Here is a 26896-nt window from a genome sequence, read left to right on the forward strand (position 1 = left end):
AAATACATTTATCTTCCACAGCCATGAGGGATGATGGCCAGAACAGAGTTTGGATTACTTTTTTTCGTTCATTTTATTTGCTTGCGCTCGCACGCTGACCAAACACAAGTAAACAGAGTCGCCCAAAAGTTAATTTCCGGCACTTGGCCAGAAGGCTTGTTTGGTCTGGAATAAGGCGATGCTGCTGAACAAATAGCACACAAAAATACACACAATATAGAATTTAGTTTAAACAAGGAGTCAATTGTATTTAGCTGCACATAATACAAACATTTCGATTGTAATTATGCAAACATAGACATTTACTTATACGATATGCTATTTACAGAGTACCTCCTTAGCTAGAGAGAGCTAGAGAGCATAAGTACACCATTCCGTCCGGTGACAATTGTTGTATGTGACGCTTACAGCTAATTAGTATTAAAGACACAACTTAAGAATTAGTAAAAACTGCCTTGCGGTGGTAATTCTTCTTGATAGTCGTGCTTTGCGCTCTACTTAAGCAAAAAGTCCATTTCTGATTTTGTGGTTGACATGTACTGATCCAGTTCCTTGTCCAGATCCTCGCGCTTCACTTCGGGCCGCTGCGGCTTACCTATGTGAAAAGCCAAGAAAAACAGATAAGATTAATTACTGCTCTTTTTAAAGAAGGTGTAGAGCTAATTCCATGTTAAGTCGCTATGCGCTCCCGTCCAGCCTGATGTCCGTGCAGTGAGCCATGCTTGTAACGCTTTTACCTGCAACCGTGCGACCACCACGACCGCGACTACGTCCGCGACGACCCGGCTGTTGCTGGTTTGCCTTGCCACCTTCTGTGCTCTTGCTGGCCTTCTTCTTGTTACCATTTTTCTTGACACCCTTGGCAATTTTGCCACCTGCGCGCTGTGAGCTGCGTCCACGGCGCCGAGCGCCGGCAGCGCCCGCACCTTTTTGTCCTCCATTTGATGGAGCAGCAGTGCCAACAGCAGCATTACCCTGTCGTGCCCGAGATCTTGAGCGTGAGCGCGAGCGTTGCGTGACAGCAGTAGCAGCATTAACAGCAGTAGCAGCGGCACGAAGAGCAGATCTGCAAAGCAAATTCAACATTAATATATGGGGTATACAACAAATAGAAGCTTTGCTACTTACTTTCCCCGTGCACGTCCTTTGCGTCCGCGCCCAGTGGCTGCAGCCGCCACTGTCTTCTGAGCAGCGTTCGAATTGCGGCGCTTCTCAATGCGTCCGGCAGCGACGCCTCGCAATTTGCTGTTAGCCCGACGATTGCCACGTCGTTTGCTGCCTGCTCCTTTTCCTCCAGCTGCTGCTGCCCCGCCCGCACGCACGCCCAAACGCTGCTTCACTGAAACACGAGCCGGAGCACGTCCGCCGCCACCGCCAGCACCTCTGCCACCGTTAGCCGGTTGCTGACCGCGGCGTCCGCGACTCTGAGAACGGCTGACACTTTGGGAACGAGCCCGGCTCTGATCGCGTCCGCGACTCTGCGAACGAGCGCGTCCACGACTGCGTGAACGGCCACGCTGCTGCGGCTGTTGTCGCGCCAAAGCGCGTCGACGTTGAGCCACTCGCTCTGCTGCACCACCGACAGTGGGTCGGCTTTGGCCCAGGCGCTGGCGGAGTCCCCCAGCCGCTGAGCTGGATCGTCGGGCACTAATGCTGCTGCTGCGGCGTGCGCGTCCATTGTTGGCAATCAGATCTGCGCGCATGCTATTTATATGTGATTGAAGTTGTAGAGGCGGAATAAGCAGAAAGTAGATGTGTTTTACAATGTTGTTGTTGTAGTAGTTGTTGTTATAGCACTTGGCGCTTTCATTCAAAAGCTGCTCGCAAGCAATCTTCCGCCTTGACTGAATATGACACACAGTCAAGAACAGCAACAAGTGTGTGTTTGGTTTTTTTAGTTGGGGATGCTTACGTTGCCAGGCGAGTGCCGTTGCTGGAGCGCACGGGCCTTCCGATGATTCCCTGACGGAGCGCTTTGTTGCCGCCAGCAGTTGTCCGCAAGCTTCTCTGTAAGATGCATAAGGTTTGTGATGGGTTGTTTTTGTTTTTTGCGTTTAACAAACTGAATGCGACTTGACGCTGCTCAAGCGGTTGCGGTTCAGTGTGTGTGAATTCAATAGATGTCTACTACAATTGGATTTATTTATATTGAAGGCTACTTCTGGGTTAATCTTGTCTGCTCTGGGCAGGGCCTGGCTGAACCGGACTTGGCTGGTCAGTATAACAGGCGCGCGCTAGCTGTGAAATCTGGCTGGATGCGACAAGTGCTCTATGGAGCAATGTGCTCATATCCTCGGCTGGCGCTCATCTGCTCATTTCCTGCTCTCTGTTATTCGTGCCCTTGCCCAGCCAAACAGAACGTCACGGTTTATACTCAATCGCTTGCGTTTGTCAATTGTTCAGTCAGTTCCTCAATCCCAGAGTACTTATCGTGGTTGGTTGTTGTGTTGCTTGTCTTTTGTTTAGTCTTTTTGTTTTATTTGGGACACATACGCGCTTCAGTTTGAGGGCTGCCTGGACGGTGTGCTTCCGTTTAAACTCCTGCAGCAGCCGCGAATTGGCCGCCGATGCTGCTGCATCCACAATCCGACGACTGCGACTCCGTGAACGACTGCGACTTCTGCGTTCCCGTTGCCCGTCAACCGACGGCTGTCGCTGGCGAGATTGTATTTGAGTGAAGCGCTCATTCAGCGATATTCCAGTTTGCACCATTTTTATGCTGTATTTAACTTTCACAAGAGATCCTCGTTGTTTGGGTGTTAATTATATTTTCCGTTCTCCGTTTGCCTTTGACTTTGGTCACAATTAAATTGCGTGTGTGCGTAGGTTGAACCTTTGTTCGCAACTGTAAGGAAAGACAGAAAAACGATTCAGTTTTATACGCCTCAAACTGCATTTCAGGTAATCAAATAAAGTGTGGACAGGTAGACGAATTGCAGCTGCTGGAAAATGGTGACACCATAAGGGCTAGGACTAACAACCCTTAAAGATCAAAAATAAGCTGTACAGCTGTTAAACGTAAATTCGTGCAATAAAATCGTTTGCTAATTTCCCCGCAGATGTTCAAGCATAGATAGTTAACACGTTTCAGTTGCATATAAAATGCATAAATATATTCCATAACATATTCTAATCTGGGATTTTCCATACAAGATTTTATGCAATAGAGGAACAGCATCCACTAACTCGGATGGGAGTATCTGTATATGCACTCATCTGCTATCGTTGCACAACACTGTTTTGCATCTATGTACAGCATACATGTGTTTCGAGTATTATTCTGGACTTTTTATTTCATTCGCCACTCTTGCTTGCAGACTCACGCACACCAATATATACATACATATATGTACATATATTTAGAAATGAGTTCACGTATATGTAATGGTTGACTATTCTAATTATACACACTGTTGCCACAACAACAAAAACAAGAAAAGAATGAGTCAATACTTCTTGGATACACACATGGATTTTCTTCATTTATGATGCCTTTTATAATAAATGCATAAGCTAAATACTTAAGATTTACTTACATTAAAGTTGTCCTTATGTGTGTTTTATTGCGTTGTTCAATGGCGATTGAGCGCTGAATCAATTTTATTAATCTTTCAAGTATTTACGCACTCACTGATTGATATGGTTGCTTGATACATTTAGTTACACGCTCTATATTACTTATCAGCTCTCTACAGTTTGCTTTTATGAGATTTTTGTAGCAAAACCACTACTTTTCTGACATAGAATGCAAAACGGGAAAAGTACAGCTTTGTAGAGTTGTATTGGAGGTTCACAACTAGTTCACAAGTTCAGACGAGCTCTCCAACGTTTAGTTCCAAGTTTCATAATTGTAAATTAATCGGATCTCAGCTAGATTTTTGAAAGCAAAAAATATAAAATGTGCCACTTTAAAATAAGTTATTAAAATTATTTGTAATAATATTTTTAATAAACATATTGTAGTCATCATCAATATCAAGCTGTCTGGCAACGCTGCTCTACGGATATTATTCCTTGCACCGTGTGGTCACACTAATAGCTAAATATTTGTTATTGATGTCTTATTTTCTTAAACAGTTGTTGGTTATGATAGAGATGGTGCACGTATAATATTTGCACAGCCGGCACGAGTTACGGCTGTGCCATCAGGTCGCATAACCACACGTTCATTAAAAACTAAAACCGATAATTCGGCACGCGACTTCTTTATAATGTAAACAAACTTCCCGACACATACATTTAAACAAAACGCGCTGTCTTCATTATTTATTGTTGAGCTGCTGCTGCTGCTGCCACTGCTGCTGCTGGTGCTCAGTTAATATTATGCGAAAACTCGTTTAGCGCGGTTATTGAACTTATGACACTTGACTTTGCCGGCTAGAATGCTAGCGGCGTGATTACTTGGCATCCAAATTCATATCGCCATTTGAACGTGTCAGCCAATTCGTGTTTGAACTCGAATCATTGCAAAACCAAAAAACGCCACATGCACGTTTACAAGATGGGAAATCGAACACCCGAGCTAATTATATGGTTTGTTATAAAGGTAAAATTTATGTATGCCTGCTAATGTGATTTGTTATGCTCTCAGCTCGTTCCTGGTAGCCAGCCTGCTGGTAATACACTTCTTCACGGACCTGTTGCGCGCCTCGCTAGCGGGAAGCTATGCTCTGGATGTAACTCTATCGCAGCTAATCGAGTCACAGTCGAGTGAATATGCATGGCTCTTGAAGTTGCTGGTTAACTGCTTCGGCTACAGCTGCGTCTTTGTGCCGGGCTATCTCATCTACAAGTATGTGCAGCGCACGAACTATCTCGAGCGGGGCAACAAAACGTGTCTGCACACGGCCATCAACATGTGCATTACGGGCAACTCCAACTATGAGGCTGTGGACGTTATTCACGTGGCCAGCAGCAGCAGCAATGGAGCATCAATGGAACGTGATCGTCCAAGTAAGCGCACCAGTTCGCAGGAGGCTGTGCAGCTGCTTTGGTGCTTTGGCGGTCTCATGGTCTCCTATTTAACGTGGGGTGTGCTGCAGGAGAAGATCATGACGCAGCACTATCAAAATTTCGCTGGCGAAAGTGCTAAGTTTAAGGACTCACAGTTTCTAGTCTTTGCCAACCGTATGTTGGCTTTCTTTGTGGCACTCGGCTATCTGCAATGGCAGCCGACGGCAACGCGGCATCGTGCTCCCCTCTACAAGTATTCGTACGCCTCGTTCTCAAATATCATGAGTGCTTGGTTCCAATATGAGGCTCTTAAATTTGTGAACTTCCCAACGCAGGTGCTGGCCAAGTCCTGCAAGATCATACCTGTAATGCTGATGGGAAAAATCATGTCCAAGACCAAATACGAATCGTACGAGTATGTCACGGCGTTGCTCATCTCCCTGGGCATGATATTCTTTATGACTGGATCCGCGGACAGCAACAAGGCCAGTGGCGTAACCACCTTGACCGGCATCTTTCTGCTCTCCATGTACATGATCTTCGACAGCTTCACGGCCAATTGGCAGGGCTCGCTCTTTAAGAGCTATGGAATGACCTCAATCCAAATGATGTGCGGCGTCAATTTGTTCTCCACCATTTTCACCGGTGCCTCGCTCTCCATGCAGGGCGGCTTCATGGACTCACTGGCGTTTGCCACAGAGGTGAACTAAGACCATTCAATTATTTTCATTAACTTAAATACTTATATTAAAGGATTTACACACAGAAAGGAGGGAACTATATTGTTCTTCGTTCTGTATTTGTTTATTGATATTGCACATTCATTTAATGTATTCTTAAATTTCTAACAGCTAACCAATTTATTTGTTTAACTTATAGCATCCCAAATTCGTCTTCGATATGGTTATTCTGTCCATATGCTCTGCTGTTGGCCAATTGTTTATCTACCACACAATTGATGTATTCGGGCCAGTTGTGTTTACAATTATCATGACAGTGCGCCAGGTAAGTGCCTCACTGACATACATACACACACACACACAGTTGTATACTCAAATGTTATTTATTTGTGCTCTTTGGTAGGCCGTCGCCATCATGCTTTCGTGTTTCATCTATCAGCATAGCATTACGATGCTGGGCATCTTTGGAGTACTCATCGTGTTCGCTGCCATCTTTTTGCGCGTCTACTGCAATCAGCAACTGAGAGCTAAACGCAAACGCGCCGAAGCCATTAAACCAAAAACAGCCGTTTAATTGTTGCCACGCCCTTGACTTAAACGCACAAAATCTGCTAAGATCTATTTTTGGATCAGAGGCTCATTCAAACTTAGTTTGTAAAATAATCCAACAAACCGAATCTATCAATTGTACTATAATGTTTTGTAGTTCTAAGCTTAAAAGAGAATATCTGAAGAGGCCTGTGGGTCAAGAGAATATGGTATGAATGCTAAAAAATGTATAATTTATTTACTACACATATTAATTCTTGTTCACAAAGTTGTAATTCATTGTCCGCATAAAACAAAATTTTGACTCGAAACTATAATGATAAATATGTATGTATATACATACAGAGTGCGTACGAAATTATGCATAATTATAGATTGACTACATTTAACTAAATCGCATTCATATCTGTTAAAATATAAGGCAGCTAAGCTTCTATTGAACTGTAAACGAGTATTGTAAAGTCGGTTGCATCCGACCAAATTTTATATGCACTTGCTTTTGTATAAAATATATTTATATATATTTGTATGTATGTGCTTCCTAAACTGCAATGTGAATTAAAATGACATGAAAGCAAAATATTTTATTAGCTCTATATATATTAGTTTGTTTAGTTGTGTATATAGAGTGGAGTGAGTGTAATGAAGCATCGAGAGTGTTTGTTAAATTTCCCGCATAAAAAAAGCAAAAATTGCTTGTTGAAACTTTAGCTATTACAGCTGATCTTTCTCTGCAGCTGTTGGCGCTTCTCGCATCGGCGAGAAATATAATGGGCGAAGGTGGTTCCCAGCACTCACTCGCTCGCTCGTCGTGACATTGACCCACTTGTGGTATATTATTTTTGGCAACATATTAGATTCATCATCAAGTTAGAGCTCCTATGGGTGGCTGCTTGCTCGGTTGCTTTTTGGCACAGGTCAATGCACAAGAGTCGCGACGCGTCGCTTGTAACTTGTTTTCTAAACCATGTGGGCGAAACGATGTTATTCATGATGATGATGACGATGACGGTGACGATGACGTTGCTCGCTGGTTGGGCTTGCGGGGGTGGTCCAAATTAGCATTTGTATCAAACAAAAAACACAATGCGAATGCGCTGGAAAAATTCAAGCCAATAAAAAAAAGGGAATTATGCAATCGTCTGCCTTCTAAGGGAAAACAGCAAATTTGCCAGTTGTTGGCAATTTTCGTAGTTTTTTTCGACTTTTTGCTCACATGCACAGGTGATAAATTAGGGCGTGCTCAACGCTGGCTACATAGTCCGCAGCCAACACGCCACAGACATAGAAGCATCGCATAGCGAACAGCGCGAATAGATTCCTTCGAAAATGCAGATCATCAATCTGCTCCTGTTTTGTGCCTTTGGCTATTGTGCAGCCGCACAACGCCGCTATTACTATAACTATCCACAGTGGCGAGCACCACCCTCGGTCTACAGCCACAATACACAGGGCACACGCCATAGTCGCCAGAGCTCCAGCACCAGCACCAGCAACAACAACAACAAGAGCGAATTGGGCTCGGTGAATCCCAAATTTGCGGGCGCCGGAAATCAGGAGCTGGACGAGCTGAGCTCCGACGTGGGCGACGACCGATCTCTGTTGCTGAAGAAGAAACTGAAGAAGTTTTATCGACCCTATGCAGCGGCTGCTGCTGCATCCTATGGCTACGGCTCCTATGGATATGGCTCCTATGGCAGGCCCTGCACACCTTTCGGACGGGATGCAGCCAGCCAAAAGGATCCGACGGAACAGGGACGTTTCCTGTTCGACTTGAACGTGTACAATGTGTATCCAGGTGCTGGTGGCTGTCGTGGCTACGGCGGCGGCTTGGGTGGACTGGGCGGTGGCTTGCTGTCGGATCCTGTGCCTCCAGCGCCGTTGCCGGTGCCGGTGCCAGTGCCAGTGCGTCCCTATGCCCCATTGGCCACCTGGCTATCACTCTTCGCACCTGGCATTCTGCAAAACAGCCTGGCAGCCACGGTGCCTGGTGTGCCCTACGCCGATCAGCTGCCAGTGCGGCCCGCTTCTGCCTCGAATGACCCACAGAGCGATCCCGCCGTGGATCCCAACTATAATCCAGTTCCCGTGCGTCGCCCAGTTCCCAATCGCGTCTACTATGACTCTGCAGGCGCGGTAAGTCGAGCGAGATCTTTCCATTTGAACTTGACCTCAATTGTCGATATTTTTATTTACAGCCACCTGTGACGCCGGGTCAGCTAGTGGGCGGCGTCTCTACGACCATCAATGGAATAATTCAACAGCTAACGGGCCAAGTTCAGCCGGTCTACCAAACAGGCGTCTATCGTGCGAGAAGCGATCGCAGTAGCTATGGATAGACCCAATTTCGAAATTTGCAAGCGATTAGTATTTTAATTAGGTTTTATGTTAAGCTTTGATTAAGTGGAAATGAATGACGAAATATAAACAAAATATATAGTGAAGCCTTTTTTGGCAAAATTCATTTGGCGTTTTTATATACAACTATTTAATTGATATTGCATTTTAAATCAATTTTGTCTCTGTCTCAAACTGTTGCTCTTCGTATCATTAGATTTACTCCTTAGCTTTGCAAAACATAGATAGAATATACGGAAGTAACTTTTTCCAGATCAAACACTCGCTCACACGCTCTCAACTTTACTATGACACCTTATATTTATAAGAAGTAGAGTTATCAGAATATGCGTATTATAAGAAGAGAAGAGCTGAACTTAGAGTAGTATTTTCTATGAAAAACTCCCATTCACTGTTACTCCAATTGAGTTTGCAAAATATGTCTAATATATGTATGGGCTGTATGGTTAGTGCTCTAACTAATGAATATAATCAGGTCTTCAAAAAGAAGATAATGAGTCTTACACTCATTTATATCTAAAAACTCTTTTTGAATACTGTTTAGAGCAATTATAAATCACAATAAATAAGATCTGGGGGGCAAGCCATAAAAAAAAGTGTCAGTTAAATTAGAGTTAGCTTCGTGTAATTATCTATGAATAATAAGATTAAATCAGCAACTCGAAATAAAGAGAGATATATTTGCGATACTTATATGTATGTGAGTATATGTATATAGATCTATATAGATATATGAAGCAGCCTGATAATTATTCGTATGGTACTTACAAAAACTATTTGTGTTTCTTTCCAAATAAAAATAAGAGATCATCACTCGGCTTGTTTAGAGCAAACGATGCCATAAATTGTGTTTATGCTGCGCCGCCATGGCTATGGAGCGGTAAGTGGGATGAATAATTGTATGGTCGGTTCGTTCGTTCGTTCTCTGGCTTTAGATCTTAGTCATGCACGTGCTATATAATTCTCCCATCTTAGGTCATAAATTTATGCACGTCGCGTTCATCCCATTAAAAGAGCAACAAGAAGACGATAATAACAACAACAACAACAACAACAACAGCAATTGCGAGGACAAGGACAACGTATCCACTGCGAGAAGAGAAACCGGATTTAGTTGGGGATTTTTCAGGGCTCACATGTTTTGTATTTCTGTACTTCTTTCTTTACAAACTTCTTTGTACTTTACAAACTGGACTTTTCAGCGGTACACAAATAGTAAAAGCTAATTAAAGCTAAGCTAAGATCATATATCACTACGACTATCAACCAAAGAAGCCGCCGCCATAGCCGCCATTATGATAATTATTGGAATACTGCGACTGCGACTGGCTGTAGTGGCCGCCATATGAGCCTCCGAAATTGTTGTATGCTCCACCGCCTGGATAGTAACCACCGCCGCCGCCATAATAAGGCTTGTGTCCGAATCCACTGTAGCCGCCGCCTGGGTAGTAGCCACCGCCATATCCACCACCATATCCACCACCATATCCACCGCCGCCATGATGGTAACCACCACCGGGATAGTAGCCACCGCCGAACGAGCCGGGATGGAAGCCACCACCGCCAAAGCCACTATAGAGACCCGCATTTATGCCCAGGCCTGCGCTTAGTCCCACGCTGGCGCCCAAGCCACCGCCGATAAGTCCAAATGAGCGTCCCTGCCCCTTGATGGGAGCCGGCGCAGCCGATCCATAGCCGACAACGGCTAATGCCACCAACAGCTATAAGAGAACATCCGATGAGCACTTTGAAGATCGTTAAACAGACCCACCAATACGTACACAACACAAGCGCGCCATTCCGAGTGTGAGAGAATTATGAGTTGATGTGTCGCCCCGCTCGAATCGGTAACGAAACTAAATTGCAATTGTGAAGTGCTTCGCATTTATATAGCCTGCTCTGCTCTGCTTGTATGCCCAATGATGATCGGTCACAAGAAGCAGCCGACGACACGCTACGCATTGCCAAGTAATTCTACGCGAATTGCAGAACAAACAGAACCAGTTAGTGACGAAATCGTGGAATACCCCCTCGGTAGACAATGATTACTTAGCCAGCGAGCAGCAGAATGCGTTAATTTCGACTGTCAAAATACATACATGCATACATATATGTGCACTAATACACACATCATTTCTTGAGGGTTAAGGCAATTGTCGACCGCAGCCATAGAAGATCAAGATCACAAAAAAACCCAATAAAAATAATCACCCATCTGAGTTTACAACAACGAAACCTGAATACTCTCTTGCAGTTGAATTACAAGAAATCAAAAGAAACAACGTATTTTTCATAAATTATTATTATTATGTGAACTTTATATAATAAATTATGTTTTCAGAAACTAAATACAGCCAACACCGTGGGACAGCTTAAGTACTTTACGTTAGAGCAAAATGACAATCAAATAACAAAAGACTTAGGCAACAAACTTTACACAGAACGTGCAGCGAAGCATGGGCGCAGTTGTCGGAAATCTTTTCGGCGTCATTTCGCTCATTAGCACTAGACACAAAAATATATATGTATGTATGTGTGTATGAATGTGTCTTGTATTTGGCTTGTGATGCTCCAACAACAACGCATTGTCTCTGATTTGCGTACACATCTACATACATATATTGTTAGCATAGTACTATATTTGATACACCTTCACTTTCGTCGGCAGTTTATTCAACTCAGCCTGGTGATTACTCAGCGAACGTCAGAGAAGTTACCAAAAGTAGCTAAATTACCATGAGGAAGTTATTTGCAAGTAGGAATAGCAATTTTAATTGAATTTATTTTAAAGTCTTGCGAGCACTTGCGATTGCACAAATACTTGTTATAAATATCTGGATTAGCTATGCACCTGGTTGACGTTTTAAAATATTAGCTATTCGATTAGAATTTAAATTTCAGCTTAACAAATTTGGTTCCAATGAAACAATATTATTTTTAAAAGTTCAAAATAAATATTGCAAGTGCTTATATCTGTTAATCTAATAGACAAAATAAATAATAATAAAATTAAAAAATATATTAATAAAAATTAAATGTTTATTAATACAAAAATATATTTATGATATGAGAAATACTCTTGAAAAAATGTAAATATATTTTACTTAGCTTGGTAACTCTTCATAATTTAAATATATTTGTCAATTCTACAATACACATATGTACATCATTTTTAATCACCTTAACCTTTATTTGAACTCATTATTATTTTAGTTTATTTAATTATATGCCTAGTATATTTTCCATTCACAGATAATTAGCCGTAGCTGACTTCCGTTTAACTTTGACATAATAAAAGGAAAATGTGTATGGCATTTGTTAACAAGTCTTCAATCAAACCTCAACAATGAAGGTAGGCGAAGGTAATTCTCTTTAGTTCAGCTAACTAACCCAAATATCTTTCAGTTCGCTTTATATGTATGTGTCTTGTGGTGCCTGCTTGCCTGTGCTTGGAGTGCACCACAGTGGTCAGGCATTGGCTCCACTGGCTACGGCTTTGCGCCGTTTGCAGGGTATGGAAATTATGCCTCATCAAGCGCCAGTGCCGCAGCCAGCAGCAGTTACCAGGGCTATGGAGGGCTGGGCTACGGATGGCCAGGCAACGGCTACGGCTATGGCTACGGCAATTACAACGGAGGCTATCAGCAGCAGTTCAATCAGTATCAATACAATGGCTACAACAACTACAACAACTATGCTACTGGAAATAGATTTGGCTATCCATATGGCTTTGGCAAATAAATCAGATAGTTATGCATACGAATTGTTTGTATATTTAAAAGTTTTTAACTGCTGGAAATTTCCGTTTTCATTTTATTTGATTTCTCTTTGTTGGAGCTTGCATTTTGGAGGTCAATAAAACGAAAATACCCAAATATGTATGAGCATTTGATAATTCACTTGATTAGTCCAATAGAGGTTCATATCTATGTTAGCTGATATAGTGGAAAGCTGTGAGCCTGTGATATGTATTCTAAGCGCGTTTCATTGGCTGTTATTTCTTGATTATAGCACGACACAGTAGCCGATTGAGATGGTATATAAATTAAAACCAAGAACGCCTCTTTCAGCTGGAAATACCCTGATAGAGCCTACGAGCTGTTGTCATTCCAAATTTTCAACCGTTATTAACACTTGCCCACAGTCTGCCTTGTTTTCCGCAGCCGATACACGTATATACATAAACATATAAAATTTTTATATATAAACTCTGTGTTCCATTTATTTAATTTATTTGTTGTATTTTTGCTCTTATTTACTTTGAAAACCAGAAATTTTCAGGGTCAATTTTGTGAATACAGCAAAGATGCCAACAAATTAAATAAAAGCTGAAGTTCACAGCAACAACAATAATAACAACAACAACAATGAACACAAACAAGATCTCATCGAGCGGCGATTGCATAAGGGCGACAATAAACGCCTCGAAAACGCGTCAGTGGCATAAAAACTCTTCGCTCACCACGCAGCAGCTTCAATTGCACACGTATCGTGGTCCATGCAGCTAACATCAATCAGCGAAACCAAATTCGAACTTGAAGACCTACAAGACAATAAGTGAACATTAACGAGGCCATAAAGCCAAATCCTAAAGCGTCGCAAACACATTAAATCAATTAAAAATTTTGTATAACTTAGTATAAAATGCAAATCATTGTGAGTACAAAAACGGTGTAAAACTATAAAGTTTCAATAACCTAAATCGAAAAGAAACAAAGTTTTATGAACAATCACAGTGTGGAAAAAACAATTTATATGCCGCATAACAATATAATTGTACATAGCATTTATATCTTATAAAATATGTGTATCAAAATAAAAAAATAAAAATTCATAAATTATTGAGTAAAATGAAGATAAAGCTAAATTCAAAAGTTTATTTATGATGAAAATTCTATACAAAAATTTAAGATATACATATATATATAAATAATTATTTATATAATACATACTACAAAAAAGACGAAAATTACTTCCATGACAATATTTTTAATGGATATTTTACTTTGAACATCTTATAGCACAAACTACTCCTCTTACTCGGCATCTGCTCCGTTTTGCTGCTCCAAGCGGCAACAGCCGGAAAAGTGAAGCTGTTCGCATTTAAGGGTCCACATGCCGGTTTCGTTGGACTGAAAGTACGGACACCAAAGCTATTGGGTCTGAAGCATGCACTGGCGGGTCATGGCGGTGGATTCGGAGGCGGAATTGGTGGGGGCATTGCTGGTGGAGTAGGGTTCGGTGGTGGCTTTGGTGGCGGCTTTGGCGGTGGTCACAGCAGCGGCTATCAGCATCACGAGGAATATCACCACGAAAGCCACTACAGTAGCGGTGGAAGCTATGGAGGTGGTAGTTACGGCGGCGGCCTGTGGGGAAAGTAAACATAGCTTTTTCAGAAAATATTAAGTTCTTGATTAGCGCATTGTCTCCATTAAATTATATTTTTGTTATTTAGTTTTAGGCTCACATTCATTTGCATATCACAATAAATATTCTATAATTAATCATTGCATACCCTCGGGCTGTATACAAAATATAAATATGGGGAAGATTATACGTTTATATGCATTGCCAATTTTTTGTTTACTTTAACTGTAGAGAAGTTATATATACATATATATTTTCCCAGTAAGATACAAATAAACTGATTAGCTATAATAGAATGAATAGAAATTCTTAAAAAGTTTTTATATTTCAGCCGTATTTTATAAATACTCACACTAAAATAATAAAAATAAAATAACTTATATTCATATCTAAAATAAAAGAAACATTTGATAATATGTATAGCAAAAATAGTGTTAGTTATTCCTATTTATTCATATGGAAAAGGATTTTCTTAATAAACGACAATGAACCATAGGTGGCGTCCCATAATGACAGCATATATTGGCAAAAAGTTATGTGGTTGTTATAAGTTTCCGTAGTGTAGTGGTTATCACGTGTGCTTCACACGCACAAGGTCCCCGGTTCGAACCCGGGCGGGAACAACTTTTTGATTTTCTTTCAGTTGATAAGAAATAATTATATTTATATTATGTAATTTACTATAATTATATATGTCTAATTATTTTCTAGGTTAACAGTACAAAACATTGTAACGTTTCTTGCTTTTATGACACAAATATTGACATTAAATAATATTTTTAAGAAGCTTAAAGGCACTAATTTAACAATACCAATAAAATTAAGAATTTTGTTTTAACGTCGTCTTATGAAGCCGCCTCCAAAACCTCCTCCAAAACCACCTCCGAAGCCGCCGTATGATCCACCACTATATGAGGAATAGCTTTCATATCCACCGTATCCGCCATATCCGCCATATCCATATCCACCAAGTCCACCAAATCCACCGCTTCCGAATCCGCCTTTCCAACCGTGCTTAAATGGCTTTCCAACTGGATATGGTACCGGAACCGGCTGTGGCACTGCGACTGGAACGGGCACGGGCTGAGGCACTGGAATTGGCTGCGGAACTGGAACTGGCTGTGCCACAGGATATGCCACTGGATACCCGACACCAAACTTGTGGCCACCAAAACCATGAGCTTGGCTGGACTCCATTGCCACGCACAACAGTAACATCGAGATGATTCTCTGAAAAAATGTATACAAAATATACAATATTTGTATATCATTTATTACATTTAGGGGAATTTTCTTCAATGACTTTGGAACTCACTCTGTTTGGTCCCATGATGTAGACAGCTTCTAAGCCGCAGTTGATGCGAGTTGTCACATTTATAGTATTCTCGAAAATTTCCTGTACTTCCTTATCGCAGCGAGTTCAAAAAACTCTGAAACTAACGTTATAATGAGAAGAACTTGTTTTATAACCAAGACATAAATATTAATGCGACTTATTTAGTATAAGCAACTATTGCGAAAATGTTAACAAATCATGTGAAAAGCATTGATAGCGTTCAAATCGTGGGGTTAAGGTCGTCACACAATCCCACAGTTCCGGCCTATGTGGGCGTTTATTCTGTGATCGTCTTATAAAAACTGAAGCATCTTGCTGTTAGACAAACAGTCAACTAAGAGACAATATCCAAACATGTTTAAGATTAGCAGTTCTGTAAGTAAATCTTTTTGCCTATAATTAGTCACAACATCTCACAATTCAATTCCAACAGATCTTTGTGCTAGCACTCCTCGGCAGTTGCTGTGCACAATACCAATACCCAAACTCAGGTGCCACTGGTGTGGCAGGGGCCTCTGGAGTCGCTGGGGGGTCTTCTGCATCAGGCGCTCCAGCTGGAGGAGTCAGCAATCGCATTATTGGCTTGAATGGTCTGTTAGGTGGAGGCGGAGGTGGTGGCTTGTTTAGCAATCTCTTGGGTGGCCTGCTCGGTGGTGGACGTCAACCTTTGGGACAGGCTTATCCAGCTCCTCCGCTAGTGCCATCATACGGCGGCGGCTATCTCGGTTACCCAGGCTATGGATACGGCGGTGGTCTCGGTAATCTCGGTGGTTACTCCGGCTACTATCCAGGTGCCCCATTTGGTGGTGGCGGCTTTGGACCCGGTTACGGCAACTACTATGGCTAATACGTCAACTAATTGGGGCCCACAAAGTCTACTGAAGTATTATTTAAATGACTATCTTGCCATGTTATTAATGTGTAGCTATAAGTTTGTTGACAATAAAAAAGCTGAATACAGAAATACCTAACTTTGTTTGTAAATGTATTTGCAACACGCGTATTTCATGGGGATGTAGCTCAGATGGTAGAGCGCTCGCTTAGCATGTGAGAGGTACGGGGATCGATGCCCCGCATCTCCAATCGGGAGAAAGTTTTTTTTGTCGCGTCTACAAATATGTATACTATATATATCATATACGTTAGCTTTTTGCAATAATAGCTTATTGTTTATAATAGTATTTACTGCCCAGCAAATACCAAATATGTGCATTCAAAATATGCTTATGATAACAAGCAAAGTGTTTACTTACTTAAAATACATTTACAGTAAGCTCTGAATGGTGACGAAAAAATGTATTTTAAGATTACAGCAAAAGTACAATCATTATATCTTCATGTATTTCACTCCTGATCTACTTGCACAATTTCGGGCATGTTGCATAGATGCAAATTGTGTCGTAAAATGAAAACAAAATACAATATTGCCACGTTCAATCCATGCGGCTCAATGGTCTAGGGGTATGATTCTCGCTTTGGGTGCGAGAGGTCCCGGGTTCAAATCCCGGTTGAGCCCATGCTTCCTTTTGTTTTTTTATTACTATTTTTCTTAAGCACAAATTTAAAATAATTTTTTTATGGCCAAGCAAAACAATATTTACTTTGATCTCATATATGGGAAGTTGAAAATTTAATATAATACCATATTTTTAGAGCATAAATTTTAAAATAATAGTAAAATTATTATTACATTTTTACATGTACAATGTATTTTTACATTTTTAAATATAAGTATAAAAATAAAAATATATATATATTTTTTTGTTAATTATGCAAAAATAAAAAGTTACTTCCAGAATTGGAGATGCGGGGCATCGATCCCCGTACCTCTCACATGCTAAGCGAGCGCTCTACCATCTGAGCTACATCCCCGTTGGGCTAGTTGGAAACAATTGACCATTTTGTCAGGCAGCTAACGATTTGTTGAATTTGTGTTGAGCAATGTTAAGGCACTTTACGGAATCTTTTTAAAACAAATACATAAATTTAAACAATATTACTGAACTTCTTTGAGAGGCAGCAAACTTGTTATTAAGCTAAATGTCTGAAAATGTGACAATCTTTCAAAATATTAATATTAATTAGTGTGTTTTAAAATTTCAGTCTATCAGTTTCGCAGTAAATAGATCCATCATATTGATATCCAATCTTCCGTCAGCAGCTCGAAACTTGATAAGAAGTAGACGTCCCTGACTAGGTAACTTGAACAAACTTATGCATTTAATTTCCGTTTCCGGTCAGTGAAAGTTGCCAAAGGAAAGCAACAACAACACCTGCCAGCAGTTGGACTTCAGATCTGGACACTACACTCAACTCGTTCCAGTTTCATGCTCCATTGTTGTCATAGCACAAATACAAATAAACACGCGGACAATTTCATATGGGGATCTGAAACGAGAGAGAACTGAAGACACTTCGGCTGGATATGGATATGGACGCGGTGGTCCATTCGGGACCCATTGCTCATTGCCCATCAGCCGTTACTATCTGCACTTTCACACTTGTGTTTATACAACTGTCGCTTGCTGACGTATTTGTTTGGTCGGCCACGCCCCGCCTTGTCCGGCAAGCTCTATTATTATTTTCACAAGTTATATAAAAATAATAACAGAGCCGGACTGGGCTACAAGCTGACCGGACCATCCATCCATCCATCCATTATGCGCTTCCAGGCATTTATTTGCCAAACAATTCAGCAGCGCGTTGGGTTCACGTCTGCTCCTTGGGCAGCTTCAACCACTTCATCAGCATTCAGCAGCCCAGGGTCTGCATTGGCATTGGCATCGGCATCAGCCACAGCATCAGCAACAGCAATGTCTGGAGCTATCTTATGGTTTATGATGGAATCAAAACAAATGCCATCATTTCGTTTGCTCCTGATGAGTTTGTTTATGCAGATTGGTTTGGAGTTTTTCGGCGTTAATGGATAAATGTCCATGTATGTTTGGCTGCTTGTGTGCTTGTGTGTCCTATGTACACGTACATAAGTAGGTGAGGTTGTGTGTGTGTGTGTGTGTGTGTGTGGCTGTATGTATGTGTGCCCTTCCCACAGCTCTGCACTCATTTCTGTTCACATTTTTACATGTAACCCTTTTTAATGACTTACCAATTGGGTTATTGCCCTTAGTTATACCAAATGTAACATGATGAAGTCTAATTAACATTCCCAAGATCTTTGTGAATAGAATTACAAATATCAACTGTTATTATTATTACATTAATTATTTAAATTTATTTTAAATTTATTTTATATTTCAATCGGTTGATATTTCATTGTAATTAAAAATGATATCAATTTTCTTCTTGTATTTATTTGAGTAGAGAGTAACGGAACTTCGTTTACTTTGATGTGAAAATTTCGTTTCTTGTGAGTTTTTGCTTTGCTTTTTTGGTTGCACACTTTTCAATTAAAATTGTATTGTTTTCTTTTACTTTGTCTGCGTTGTTTACTTAGGCGAGGCTGCTTAGCCGAAAGCACAGGACAACGAGTTGGGTCCGCAGGCTGGCAGCGGAACGGTTCCAGGGCCAGGTCCAGGTCCAAATCCAAAGCTGCTAGCACTCCCTTGAGGCGGAGGCATGGCCGATGGCAGCAGCGGCAGCGGTGCTGGCGGCGGCAGAGGCAGAGGCAGCGGGCGAGGCGGCGGTGGTGTCAGCGGCGTGGGCTGCCGGGCTGGCCCGAAGAAACCGGGCCCGTACGGCGGCTGGGGCACAGAGCTAGCCATGTTCTGATCAGACTGATATATGTAGACATTGCTATTGCCCTGCGCCTGTTGATGCTGCTGCTGCTGTTGCTGCTGTTGGGGCTGCGGCGGGATCGGCGAGGCATAGTAGGTCTGGTAGAAGCCACCTGGTTGCGGTCCAATGGCTGCAGGATTACAGCCGTACGACGGACAGTTGAAGTAGCCATTGAGAGGGAAAGCAGCGCCGGCAAAGAGCGGCGCAGAGCCGTGAAAGGCCAGCCAACGATCGCGCCAGCGTCGAAATAAGGTGCCCAGAAAGAAGAACGAGCGCCCATCAATATGCTCTGGCTGCTCCTGATCATCTTCGTTCGCGTCCTGCTGCATGTCCGCCAAACAAGCAGCCAGCAAGAAAAACATGAGAAGAATCTGTTGAAGAGCTCTTAGAGGAGATCTTGTGATAAAGGAAGCTGAGCTGCCACCTACCCGTGTGGACATTTTCAGCAACTAAGCGCGCTGACGTCTGGAGATGAACTGTGCCCAACTGCTGCCAGCTGAGCCCCAACGAAATGTAGCGTAAGCCGTCGCCTCCATCGCCCATGAGATGCCGCCTAATGAGGCCTGTAATTAACTCTTTGGGCAGCCGTTGCTCCGGTAATCCGCAACAATTGCATCAGCCAAGCGTGCAGCACTTGAAGATCGTCACAAAGCACCGTCTGTTGCAATAGGCTTGGGCTCAGCTGATAAGCGTGCTCAACCGAAGCTAGGCATCTCCCTAATTGCAAATTAGATGCCGAAACAGCTTCAGCCTAAACATAATATTTCAAAAGTCAATAAATATGGTTTGGGCGGCCATAAATTGGAGCAGAGCGAAGCAAGGCAGCTTCCAACGGGGCGTGGCCTGAACCAGCCAAGCGTTTGATATCACATTTGGAGAGGTGTATTAGGAAAAACTATATCTGCTATAGTGTGGAATGCACGATCGTGTAAAACCACGATTGCAATATTTTTTTCGTTTTTCATTTAAATAACAAGCTGCTTAAGATGTACCACGTAATAGGATTTAGTTATATCTGTTTATCTATTTATTTTTAAGATGTAAGAGTTTACATAAAATGAAACTAACTTAAAATTACGCATCAGAGTCATGGGGTCATCCGCTTAGTTTATTTTAAATAGAGGCTACGTAGTATATTTTAGTGCTATTTTATTTTAATTTTTTATCTTCTTTACACACATAATTGCTTCGAATTTATTTCGTTCTAGTTTTATTTTAAAATATTGATGCATTTAATGCTTGAAACGTCCTCTGCTAGGCAAAGTTTTTGAAAATATTTGATTCCGGCACGTGCCTGCCATTATTTACTGTTCCACAATAAAGAAGTTAACCTGGTTCTTTTTACTTATTTTTTTTTTTTTGTCTTGTTTTTGTTTTGCCACATTACGCTGCTTGGCCGCCTAAAAGCGAGCAGCAACAACATTTTGAGTTATGAGTGCTGCGTGTCAGGTGTACTAAAGAAGTTTAAGCAAATCAAAGAAAAATATCGAACGTCTAACAAATACCCTGTATTATAATTATATTATTGAAATATAAAGTGATATGTTAGTATATATTTTTTTTTAATGCTCAGATATTTAGCTTAAAATTATATAATATTTGTTTACCTTTTTAAGAGAACGAAAATACTAGATCATTGTAAATAATAATCAGAATCCACATTTTGTCCTGATGCCCAATTATAAATTAACCGAATACGATTTGAGCACCGCCTCGAGACTTCTTCAACAGCATAGCCACCATGCCCATCGACAACAGAATCAATGGGTATTGCCCAGGTGACAACAATCAGTTGGCTTCCGTATGTATGGGGGAGGGGGGGCTTTTAGCCTGTGAGTGTCTGGCAAAACAAAAACACAAAAGCAAATGCTGTGAAAATTCACGCGCCCGTGAAAATTTCGCACGTTTTTATGGCCATGCGCCAGGCCGTCCCACGGGGCAGGAAAAGGGCAGACGAAAAAGTTGAGAAATGGCCTGATAGATTATGCTTGCGCCGTGGCATGCAGCAACTTAGATTTCTGCGGCTACTTGCATTTAATTAAAAAAATATGCAAACTCGGCAGAAAACTAAAACGAAATTGCAAACAAACCGAAATCGTTGGCAGGGAAACTTTTCATAAACTTTGCTGCCATAAAAACAATAAAAACCGCAATCCCACCCAGCATTGCCTTTGTTATCGAGACTCAAACGGACAATGGCCGAGTGTGTCCTTTTTTACGACAAAGCTAAATCCGGCGGAACCACATAAATTATGTTAATGCTCAGCCACACGCCCACCATGTGTGGCAGTCAGCAGCCAATGGTCAACTGCTCTGCTCGGTTCTGCTCTCCAAGATAATCACAAAAATACACAGCAACAGCAACACGACATTGTGTGCTGAAATGACGTTTGTTTAGTCCTGTGCCTGCCTGCCGTCTGACTGTCTGTCCGATAGTTTTTGCCGTCTATTGAGCGAAATTGCTGACAATTGCTAAAAGCGTTCGGGTGTGAGTTTCTGCTACTTTGTGCTGGACATTTGAGCTAGTCGAGCTGTTCAGTTTTTCTCATTTCGCTTATGAGTTGGGCTGCAGGCGACGAATGCGAATAACATGAGCCGCAGGCGTGGCAATTACACATACACAAGACTCACTGCAGCCAAGCCAATGATAAATGACAGATAGAAGGCATAACAGTTGGGATTCTGATAGGAACAATAACATGAAGGCAAAGCGAAGCATGCCAAACAATATGAACTATACAACAATTAGGCAAATAAGTATACTAAAACTGGGCGACACCGACTACCTAATGCTCGTTTACGGTCTAAAAGGAGTTAGACGACTTGGTAAGACTTAAGAGCGCAAAAACCTAACAGCCACTACCTCAAGGTAGTATATAAAGCATATATATTTTTGGTAAATCAGCAGAGAAAGTGAACGATATCCAATTTCTTACATTTTGGCATTCTGGCTATAGGTAAATCGACCATTATCCGCTTTGCAATTCCCACAACGAGCTTCTTGCTATACTAGATATAATCTTACAATATCTGTGCAAAATTTAATATAATACATTTAAGCTAATTAATATAAAATATATATATGTATGTATATATTTATTTATTTATTCGCGGTTTTTATTGACAAATATCTATCAAGCTATAGATTATTTAACTATATATATATTATATTATATTATATTATATTATATTATATTATATTATATTATATTATATTATATTATATTATATTATATTATATTATATTAGTTTCAACTCTTAGATCTTGCTATAAGGTCTTATAAATCTCCTAAAATTCATTTAGCACATCAATATTTCAAATACATACATACATTGAGAGCAAATACAAAGTTTTAACTACAACTGTGATTGGAGTTTACTGCACACGCTGCTGTACGCAAATAATGAGCCAGTTGTCCAGCAGATTAACCCAATCGTCAGCAACGCTCGCATAATAATGCGTATGAGGAAATTAGAAGAGGACATTGCTGTATCCGACGCACAAGGGACAGACCGGCAACCACACAAAAGGATTCCAATGTCCTGGAAATTAAATCCATAAAAATGATTACACATGCGACGCATACACACAACCTAGTTGGCCATTGTCAGAAGTTGTGGTTTACATATTTATTATTTTAAGCATTGTCCGACTCTACGGAAATTATCAGCCTTGTGCGTTTGGGTATAAAAAGTAAAGATAAGCCCAACGACTGCAAATAAATCGAAACAAATAATGTTGCTGCTGGCTAATTGCAGCATCTAGCCCCGCCTCAGAGAATCGCATTGAAAGCCCGTCGGACACAAGCAACATGAGATACATTTGCAAAGCAAATGGTCTCCAACGTCCCCCAGACTCAGAGACAATCGCTGGCTGGTCAGTCGGCAGTCATGCAACATGCTGTCGAACATATCCGTCATGCTGTTTCGCTGGCTTCCGTTGTGCAATGTCGCCAGTGAGGACAACAGGTGGCAGCTGCTGGCACGATAATGTGTGGCATAATGGGGTTTGGGTCGGGGGTTGAGGACATACATACATGTTGGTAGTCATAAAGGCGAACTCGAGCCGTTGTTTGTGCCGCGCAAACTTTCTGTCAGCTGTCATCAATGCAGACGCACAAAAGCAACATGAGTTTGTCGTGAATTTATGTATATTGTTCAGACTAAAAAGGGAATAGAGCGCAACACGGGATGCAAATGAAATAATTCCAATTCATGGGTTTAAATGAAATATAACGTTTTATTTATTTCCGAATTATTTTTTATAATTTATAAAAAAAAGAAAAACAACTGCAACTCTGCAAAGGCCCCGGCGAGATTCGAACTCACGATCTCCTGTTTACTAGACAGGCGCTTTAACCAACTAAGCCACGGCGCCAGTTAACAGACGGGCAAATCTACAAAATAATTTTTTGTTCAAAATTAGTCATAGAGATATAAGTATTTTGACAAACTTTAGTATAACTTTTTTTTTTCAAATATATAATTTAAAATTTAAAATTTGTAATTTATATAAAATGTAAAAGTAATTTTTCACCAAAATATATCATTCCAAGGTGTTCACCTTTGGTAGGCCCCGGCGAGATTCGAACTCACGATCTCCTGTTTACTAGACAGGCGCTTTAACCAACTAAGCCACGGCGCCATACGTGCAGATCGTGTTCAAATAACTACAAGTTTACAAAACTATGAAAATTGACTTAAATATGTGATTCACACACATTCAAGCAAAAGATAAAAATATTATCAGTTCAATTTCACAATTTGTATTTATTAAAGATGTGATGTGATGTACCAAAATAAACATATGTATAATAGATAATAATCTTCTTAATGTGAAATTTAAAAATATGTATATATGTATATTTTATTTATGTAAAAATATTGAAATTATGCTCATTTAAAACATATATATATATTTTTTACATTTTAATAAGAAATACATTTTATTTAATTCTTTAAATAATAATAAACCACCAGAGTACAATAACACAAGTTGAAAATGTGACTAAGTTCACACATTGCATACATATATTTTAGTGATTACTGGGAATCCACGCCCGTAATAGATTTTATTAAAAGACTAGCAAACGATGCGTATACATCTTTGTATATACATACATTTATCAATTAATTATCACACATATCATATATGGACTGCATTTATTGTATTTGTATTTGTCAAAGCTTGTTAAGATTGTCAGCGGGAATGCACCGCCTTTGTTGTTCGTGCTTTAAATAGCTATGTACATCTCAAAAAGTATAAAAGAGCAGAAATCCGTGGTGGATAACATCAGAGATACTTGAATCGCTTAAGCATTAACAATTCATACATTTAAAAAAAAACTCAAAAATGGATTGTCAAGTTAATAAAGATCCAAAAACAGGAATTGCTAAGGCTGTTAATTGTGGAGTATCAGTCGGAGATGAAAAAGTCAACGCACGTGTCGGAGTTTTTGACAAGGGCGTTTTTGGAGCAGTGAATGTAAAGACCGAAACAGGCCATTCAGCGTCATTGGGTGTTAAGCATATTCCCAATTATCATATGACCACCGTGAATGCCAGTGGCAGTGCCAACCTCTACACTTCGCCCAGTGGCAATCTAAACGTGGGTGCCACAGCAAACGCAATGCGCCACACCAGCGGACCTTTCAGGGGTAAATCCGATATGGGGTGCGGTCTAAATATGCAATATAAATTTTAGAAAGCCAAATGTCAAAAGTTGTAAAAATATATGTATTCAATATTGAAATAATAAATGTATTAAAAAATAAAAATATTCTTGCCGTATGTATATAGCCATTTAACAATGACCTTCCGATTAGGAGTTTTGAACTAACAGAAGATTTCATAGATATAGAAAAAATATGGATGATATTAAAGTAAATCCATATCTTTATGGCTTATGACCCTTTAGGGTCGCGACAAGCTTATACTCATGGTCATTTTACTTTATGAATTGGATCATATTGTATAATGAAAAGTATCAATTTATAGCTCAATGATTTAACCCATTGAAAATGGGAAATCAACGTATAATGGTTTTATTAAAAATATGTAACAGGCAGAAGGAGGCGTGACAGACCCCATACAGTATGTATGTATATACTGATCAGGGCGACGAGCTGAGTCGATTTAGCCGTGTCCGTGAGGCATATCCACGGGCATATCGAGCTTTTCTTCAAAAAACTATAACTTGTTGCGTTAATTTGTTATCGATTAAAAACATTTTCGAAAATCAGTAATAAATTTATATCTGCTACATCTTTAAAGCTAAAGTCGCCAGATTTTAAATGTAAACTTATATGTACTTTATAAGTCATATATGTAAAAGGCGTATTTTAAATACTAGAGACTTGTGCTTTAGCAAATGCATGTATATCCATGTTATAATAGTCCACCCACTAGAAAAGTTATTAAACAATTACTAAGCTCCCAGGGGAAGACCACGGTGCAGCCATTGCGTGTTTATGCGTGTGTGCATGTGTGAGTAAATATTGAAATATCAGTTGCTCGAGGGGTTTAGGGGATCTCGTAGTCGAGCAGTCTCAGCTAGAGCTTTCTTACTTGTTTTTTATTTATTAATTTTTTTATTTTATTAAAAACTGCATTTTATTTAGTTCTTTAAATAATAAGAACCCCCGAGAGTAAAATAATACGAATGGAAAATGTGACTAATTTCACATATCGCATACATAAATATATTTCACTGATGACTAGGGGAATCCGCAATATGTTTTATTAAAAGACTAACAAACAATGCGTATACATGGGGAAGTACATAATTCTATATACATGTGTCAATTTATTAGCACATACATATATCATACATGACTGCATTTATTGTATTTGTATTTGTCAAAGCTTGTTAAGATTGTCAGCGGGAATGCACCGCCTTTGTGGTATATGCTTTAAATATATACATCTCAAAATGTATAAAAGAGCAGAAATCCGTGGTGGAGAACATCAGAGATACTTGAATCGCTGAAGCATTAACAATTATCAAATTTTTAAATCATTCAAAAATGGAAAAAAGTGCCGGAGTTAATGTGACGAACGACAGCATTAGCGTTAAGGGAGCCGTGAACCGGTAAGTGGCTCAAGCATTTTACTAAGTAAAACCACTCACATGTTGCTCATTCAATTGACAGCGATGGCCATGGCCTATCAGTGGAGCATGTTCAAACCCGGGGATCTGGCAGAACCACAACGGTAGCGGGTCAAGCGAACATCTTCAAGAATGAGAAGGCTGAGATGAATGCCTCTGCCTACCACACTCGCAATCGGACTCACGATCAATTTGGCGGTGGCATGGATATAAGCACCGCCACAGGCCATTCAGCGTCATTGGGTGTTCACCATGTGCCATGTGTTTAATATGACTTCCGTGAATGCCAGTGGCAGTGCCAATCTCTACTCTTCGCCCGATGGCAAACTAAACGTGGCTGCCACAGCAAACGCAATGCGCCACACCAGCGGACCCTTCAGGGGTAAATCCGATATGGGGTACGGTTTGAACATGCAATATAAATTTTAGAATGCCAAATGTCAAAAGTTGTAAAAATATACATATGCATTCAATATTGAAATAATAAATATATTAAAGAATAAAAATATTCTTGTTGTGTGTATCTGGCTTTCCTACTTATACAGCCATTTAATAATGAGCTAACGAAAGATTTCATCAAGATACAGAAATTATTGATGATTTTAAAGTAAATAGACTTCTAGTTTCCAAGTATCGTTGTGTATTGTAATACTATTGTATCCAGTTTATGCATTGTAATATTATAAATACCACCACTCACGCTCTATTGTGGATCATCCTGCGAGTAAAACATGTTTATCTTGTGGCTCGGCATTTGCATATCAAAGTCATTTTGGGGCAAGCCGATAATGTCCCAAGTGGCAATGCGAT

General features: G+C 40.4%; 8 protein-coding genes and 6 non-coding genes across 17 annotated transcripts; 8 read left to right on the forward strand and 6 right to left on the reverse strand.

Annotated features, from left to right (window-relative positions):
- Positions 1-222: 222 nt before the first annotated feature.
- Positions 223-3790, reverse strand: LOC108660268 (uncharacterized). Its single transcript, XM_018113605.3, has 6 exons — positions 3537-3790; positions 2494-2845; positions 1913-2007; positions 1129-1704; positions 738-1066; positions 223-595 (listed from the first exon to the last, which is right to left on the reverse strand). Exons 2-6 carry the CDS (start codon positions 2710-2712, stop codon positions 495-497), a joined length of 1320 nt encoding a protein of 439 aa, XP_017969094.1. The 5' UTR covers positions 2713-2845; positions 3537-3790; the 3' UTR covers positions 223-494.
- A 209-nt stretch (positions 3791-3999) lies between these two features.
- On the forward strand, positions 4000-6764 carry sll (adenosine 3'-phospho 5'-phosphosulfate transporter 1). Its single transcript, XM_018097976.3, has 4 exons — positions 4000-4533; positions 4592-5654; positions 5833-5958; positions 6037-6764. Exons 1-4 carry the CDS (start codon positions 4487-4489, stop codon positions 6205-6207), a joined length of 1407 nt encoding a protein of 468 aa, XP_017953465.1. The 5' UTR covers positions 4000-4486; the 3' UTR covers positions 6208-6764.
- A 56-nt stretch (positions 6765-6820) lies between these two features.
- Positions 6821-8621, forward strand: LOC108649192 (uncharacterized). The gene is made up of 2 exons (XM_018098217.3): positions 6821-8318; positions 8381-8621. Exons 1-2 carry the CDS (start codon positions 7512-7514, stop codon positions 8519-8521), a joined length of 948 nt encoding a protein of 315 aa, XP_017953706.1. The 5' UTR covers positions 6821-7511; the 3' UTR covers positions 8522-8621.
- A 1040-nt stretch (positions 8622-9661) lies between these two features.
- Positions 9662-10448, reverse strand: LOC108659326 (Ecdysone-dependent gene 91). The gene is made up of 2 exons (XM_018112190.3): positions 10322-10448; positions 9662-10261 (listed from the first exon to the last, which is right to left on the reverse strand). Exons 1-2 carry the CDS (start codon positions 10337-10339, stop codon positions 9803-9805), a joined length of 477 nt encoding a protein of 158 aa, XP_017967679.1. The 5' UTR covers positions 10340-10448; the 3' UTR covers positions 9662-9802.
- Positions 10449-12274: 1826 nt separating this feature from the next.
- On the forward strand, positions 12275-14105 carry LOC108659346 (uncharacterized). Of its 4 annotated transcripts, none has more exons than XM_089265488.1 (3): positions 12275-12418; positions 12812-13196; positions 13562-14105. In XM_089265488.1, exons 2-3 carry the CDS (start codon positions 13185-13187, stop codon positions 13919-13921), a joined length of 372 nt encoding a protein of 123 aa, XP_089121614.1. In that variant the 5' UTR covers positions 12275-12418; positions 12812-13184; the 3' UTR covers positions 13922-14105. The 4 variants fall into 4 exon arrangements, with proteins under 4 accessions (XP_089121614.1, XP_089121619.1, XP_017967703.1 ...); XM_089265493.1 differs by having other exon boundaries at positions 12275-12391; XM_018112214.2 differs by having other exon boundaries at positions 12281-12418; positions 12822-13196.
- A 352-nt stretch (positions 14106-14457) lies between these two features.
- Positions 14458-14530, forward strand: TRNAV-CAC (transfer RNA valine (anticodon CAC)). The gene has a single exon. It is a non-coding gene; the product is annotated as a tRNA-Val (tRNA).
- A 121-nt stretch (positions 14531-14651) lies between these two features.
- Positions 14652-16209, forward strand: LOC108659366 (uncharacterized). Its single transcript, XM_018112236.3, has 2 exons — positions 14652-15618; positions 15677-16209. The coding sequence occupies exons 1-2, from the start codon at positions 15598-15600 to the stop codon at positions 16088-16090; spliced, it is 435 nt and encodes a 144-aa protein (XP_017967725.1). The 5' UTR covers positions 14652-15597; the 3' UTR covers positions 16091-16209.
- Positions 16210-16252: 43 nt separating this feature from the next.
- On the forward strand, positions 16253-16325 carry TRNAA-AGC (transfer RNA alanine (anticodon AGC)). The gene has a single exon. It is a non-coding gene; the product is annotated as a tRNA-Ala (tRNA).
- A 362-nt stretch (positions 16326-16687) lies between these two features.
- Positions 16688-16759, forward strand: TRNAP-UGG (transfer RNA proline (anticodon UGG)). The gene has a single exon. It is a non-coding gene; the product is annotated as a tRNA-Pro (tRNA).
- Positions 16760-17042: 283 nt separating this feature from the next.
- On the reverse strand, positions 17043-17115 carry TRNAA-AGC (transfer RNA alanine (anticodon AGC)). The gene has a single exon. It is a non-coding gene; the product is annotated as a tRNA-Ala (tRNA).
- Positions 17116-18552: 1437 nt separating this feature from the next.
- On the reverse strand, positions 18553-19578 carry LOC108659374 (uncharacterized; the record flags this gene model as incomplete). Its single annotated transcript, XM_089256722.1, is given in 3 exon segments — positions 18553-19349; positions 19407-19493; positions 19495-19578. Coding segments are annotated over 3 exon segments (813 nt in total), but the record flags the coding sequence as incomplete, so codon positions are not given.
- A 3704-nt stretch (positions 19579-23282) lies between these two features.
- On the reverse strand, positions 23283-23356 carry TRNAT-AGU (transfer RNA threonine (anticodon AGU)). Its single transcript has one exon. It is a non-coding gene; the product is annotated as a tRNA-Thr (tRNA).
- A 193-nt stretch (positions 23357-23549) lies between these two features.
- On the reverse strand, positions 23550-23623 carry TRNAT-AGU (transfer RNA threonine (anticodon AGU)). Its single transcript has one exon. It is a non-coding gene; the product is annotated as a tRNA-Thr (tRNA).
- A 632-nt stretch (positions 23624-24255) lies between these two features.
- On the forward strand, positions 24256-26567 carry AttD (Attacin-D). The gene is given in 4 exon segments (XM_089256251.1): positions 24256-24463; positions 25053-25054; positions 26130-26346; positions 26348-26567. Coding segments are annotated over 4 exon segments (519 nt in total). The 5' UTR covers positions 24256-24331; the 3' UTR covers positions 26516-26567.
- Positions 26568-26896: the final 329 nt, after the last annotated feature.

This window comes from Drosophila navojoa, chromosome 2 (assembly GCF_054131105.1).
Source record: "Drosophila navojoa isolate 15081-1374.11 chromosome 2, UAZ_NAV_1.0, whole genome shotgun sequence".
In the NCBI taxonomy this organism is placed as follows: domain Eukaryota; kingdom Metazoa; phylum Arthropoda; class Insecta; order Diptera; family Drosophilidae; genus Drosophila; species Drosophila navojoa.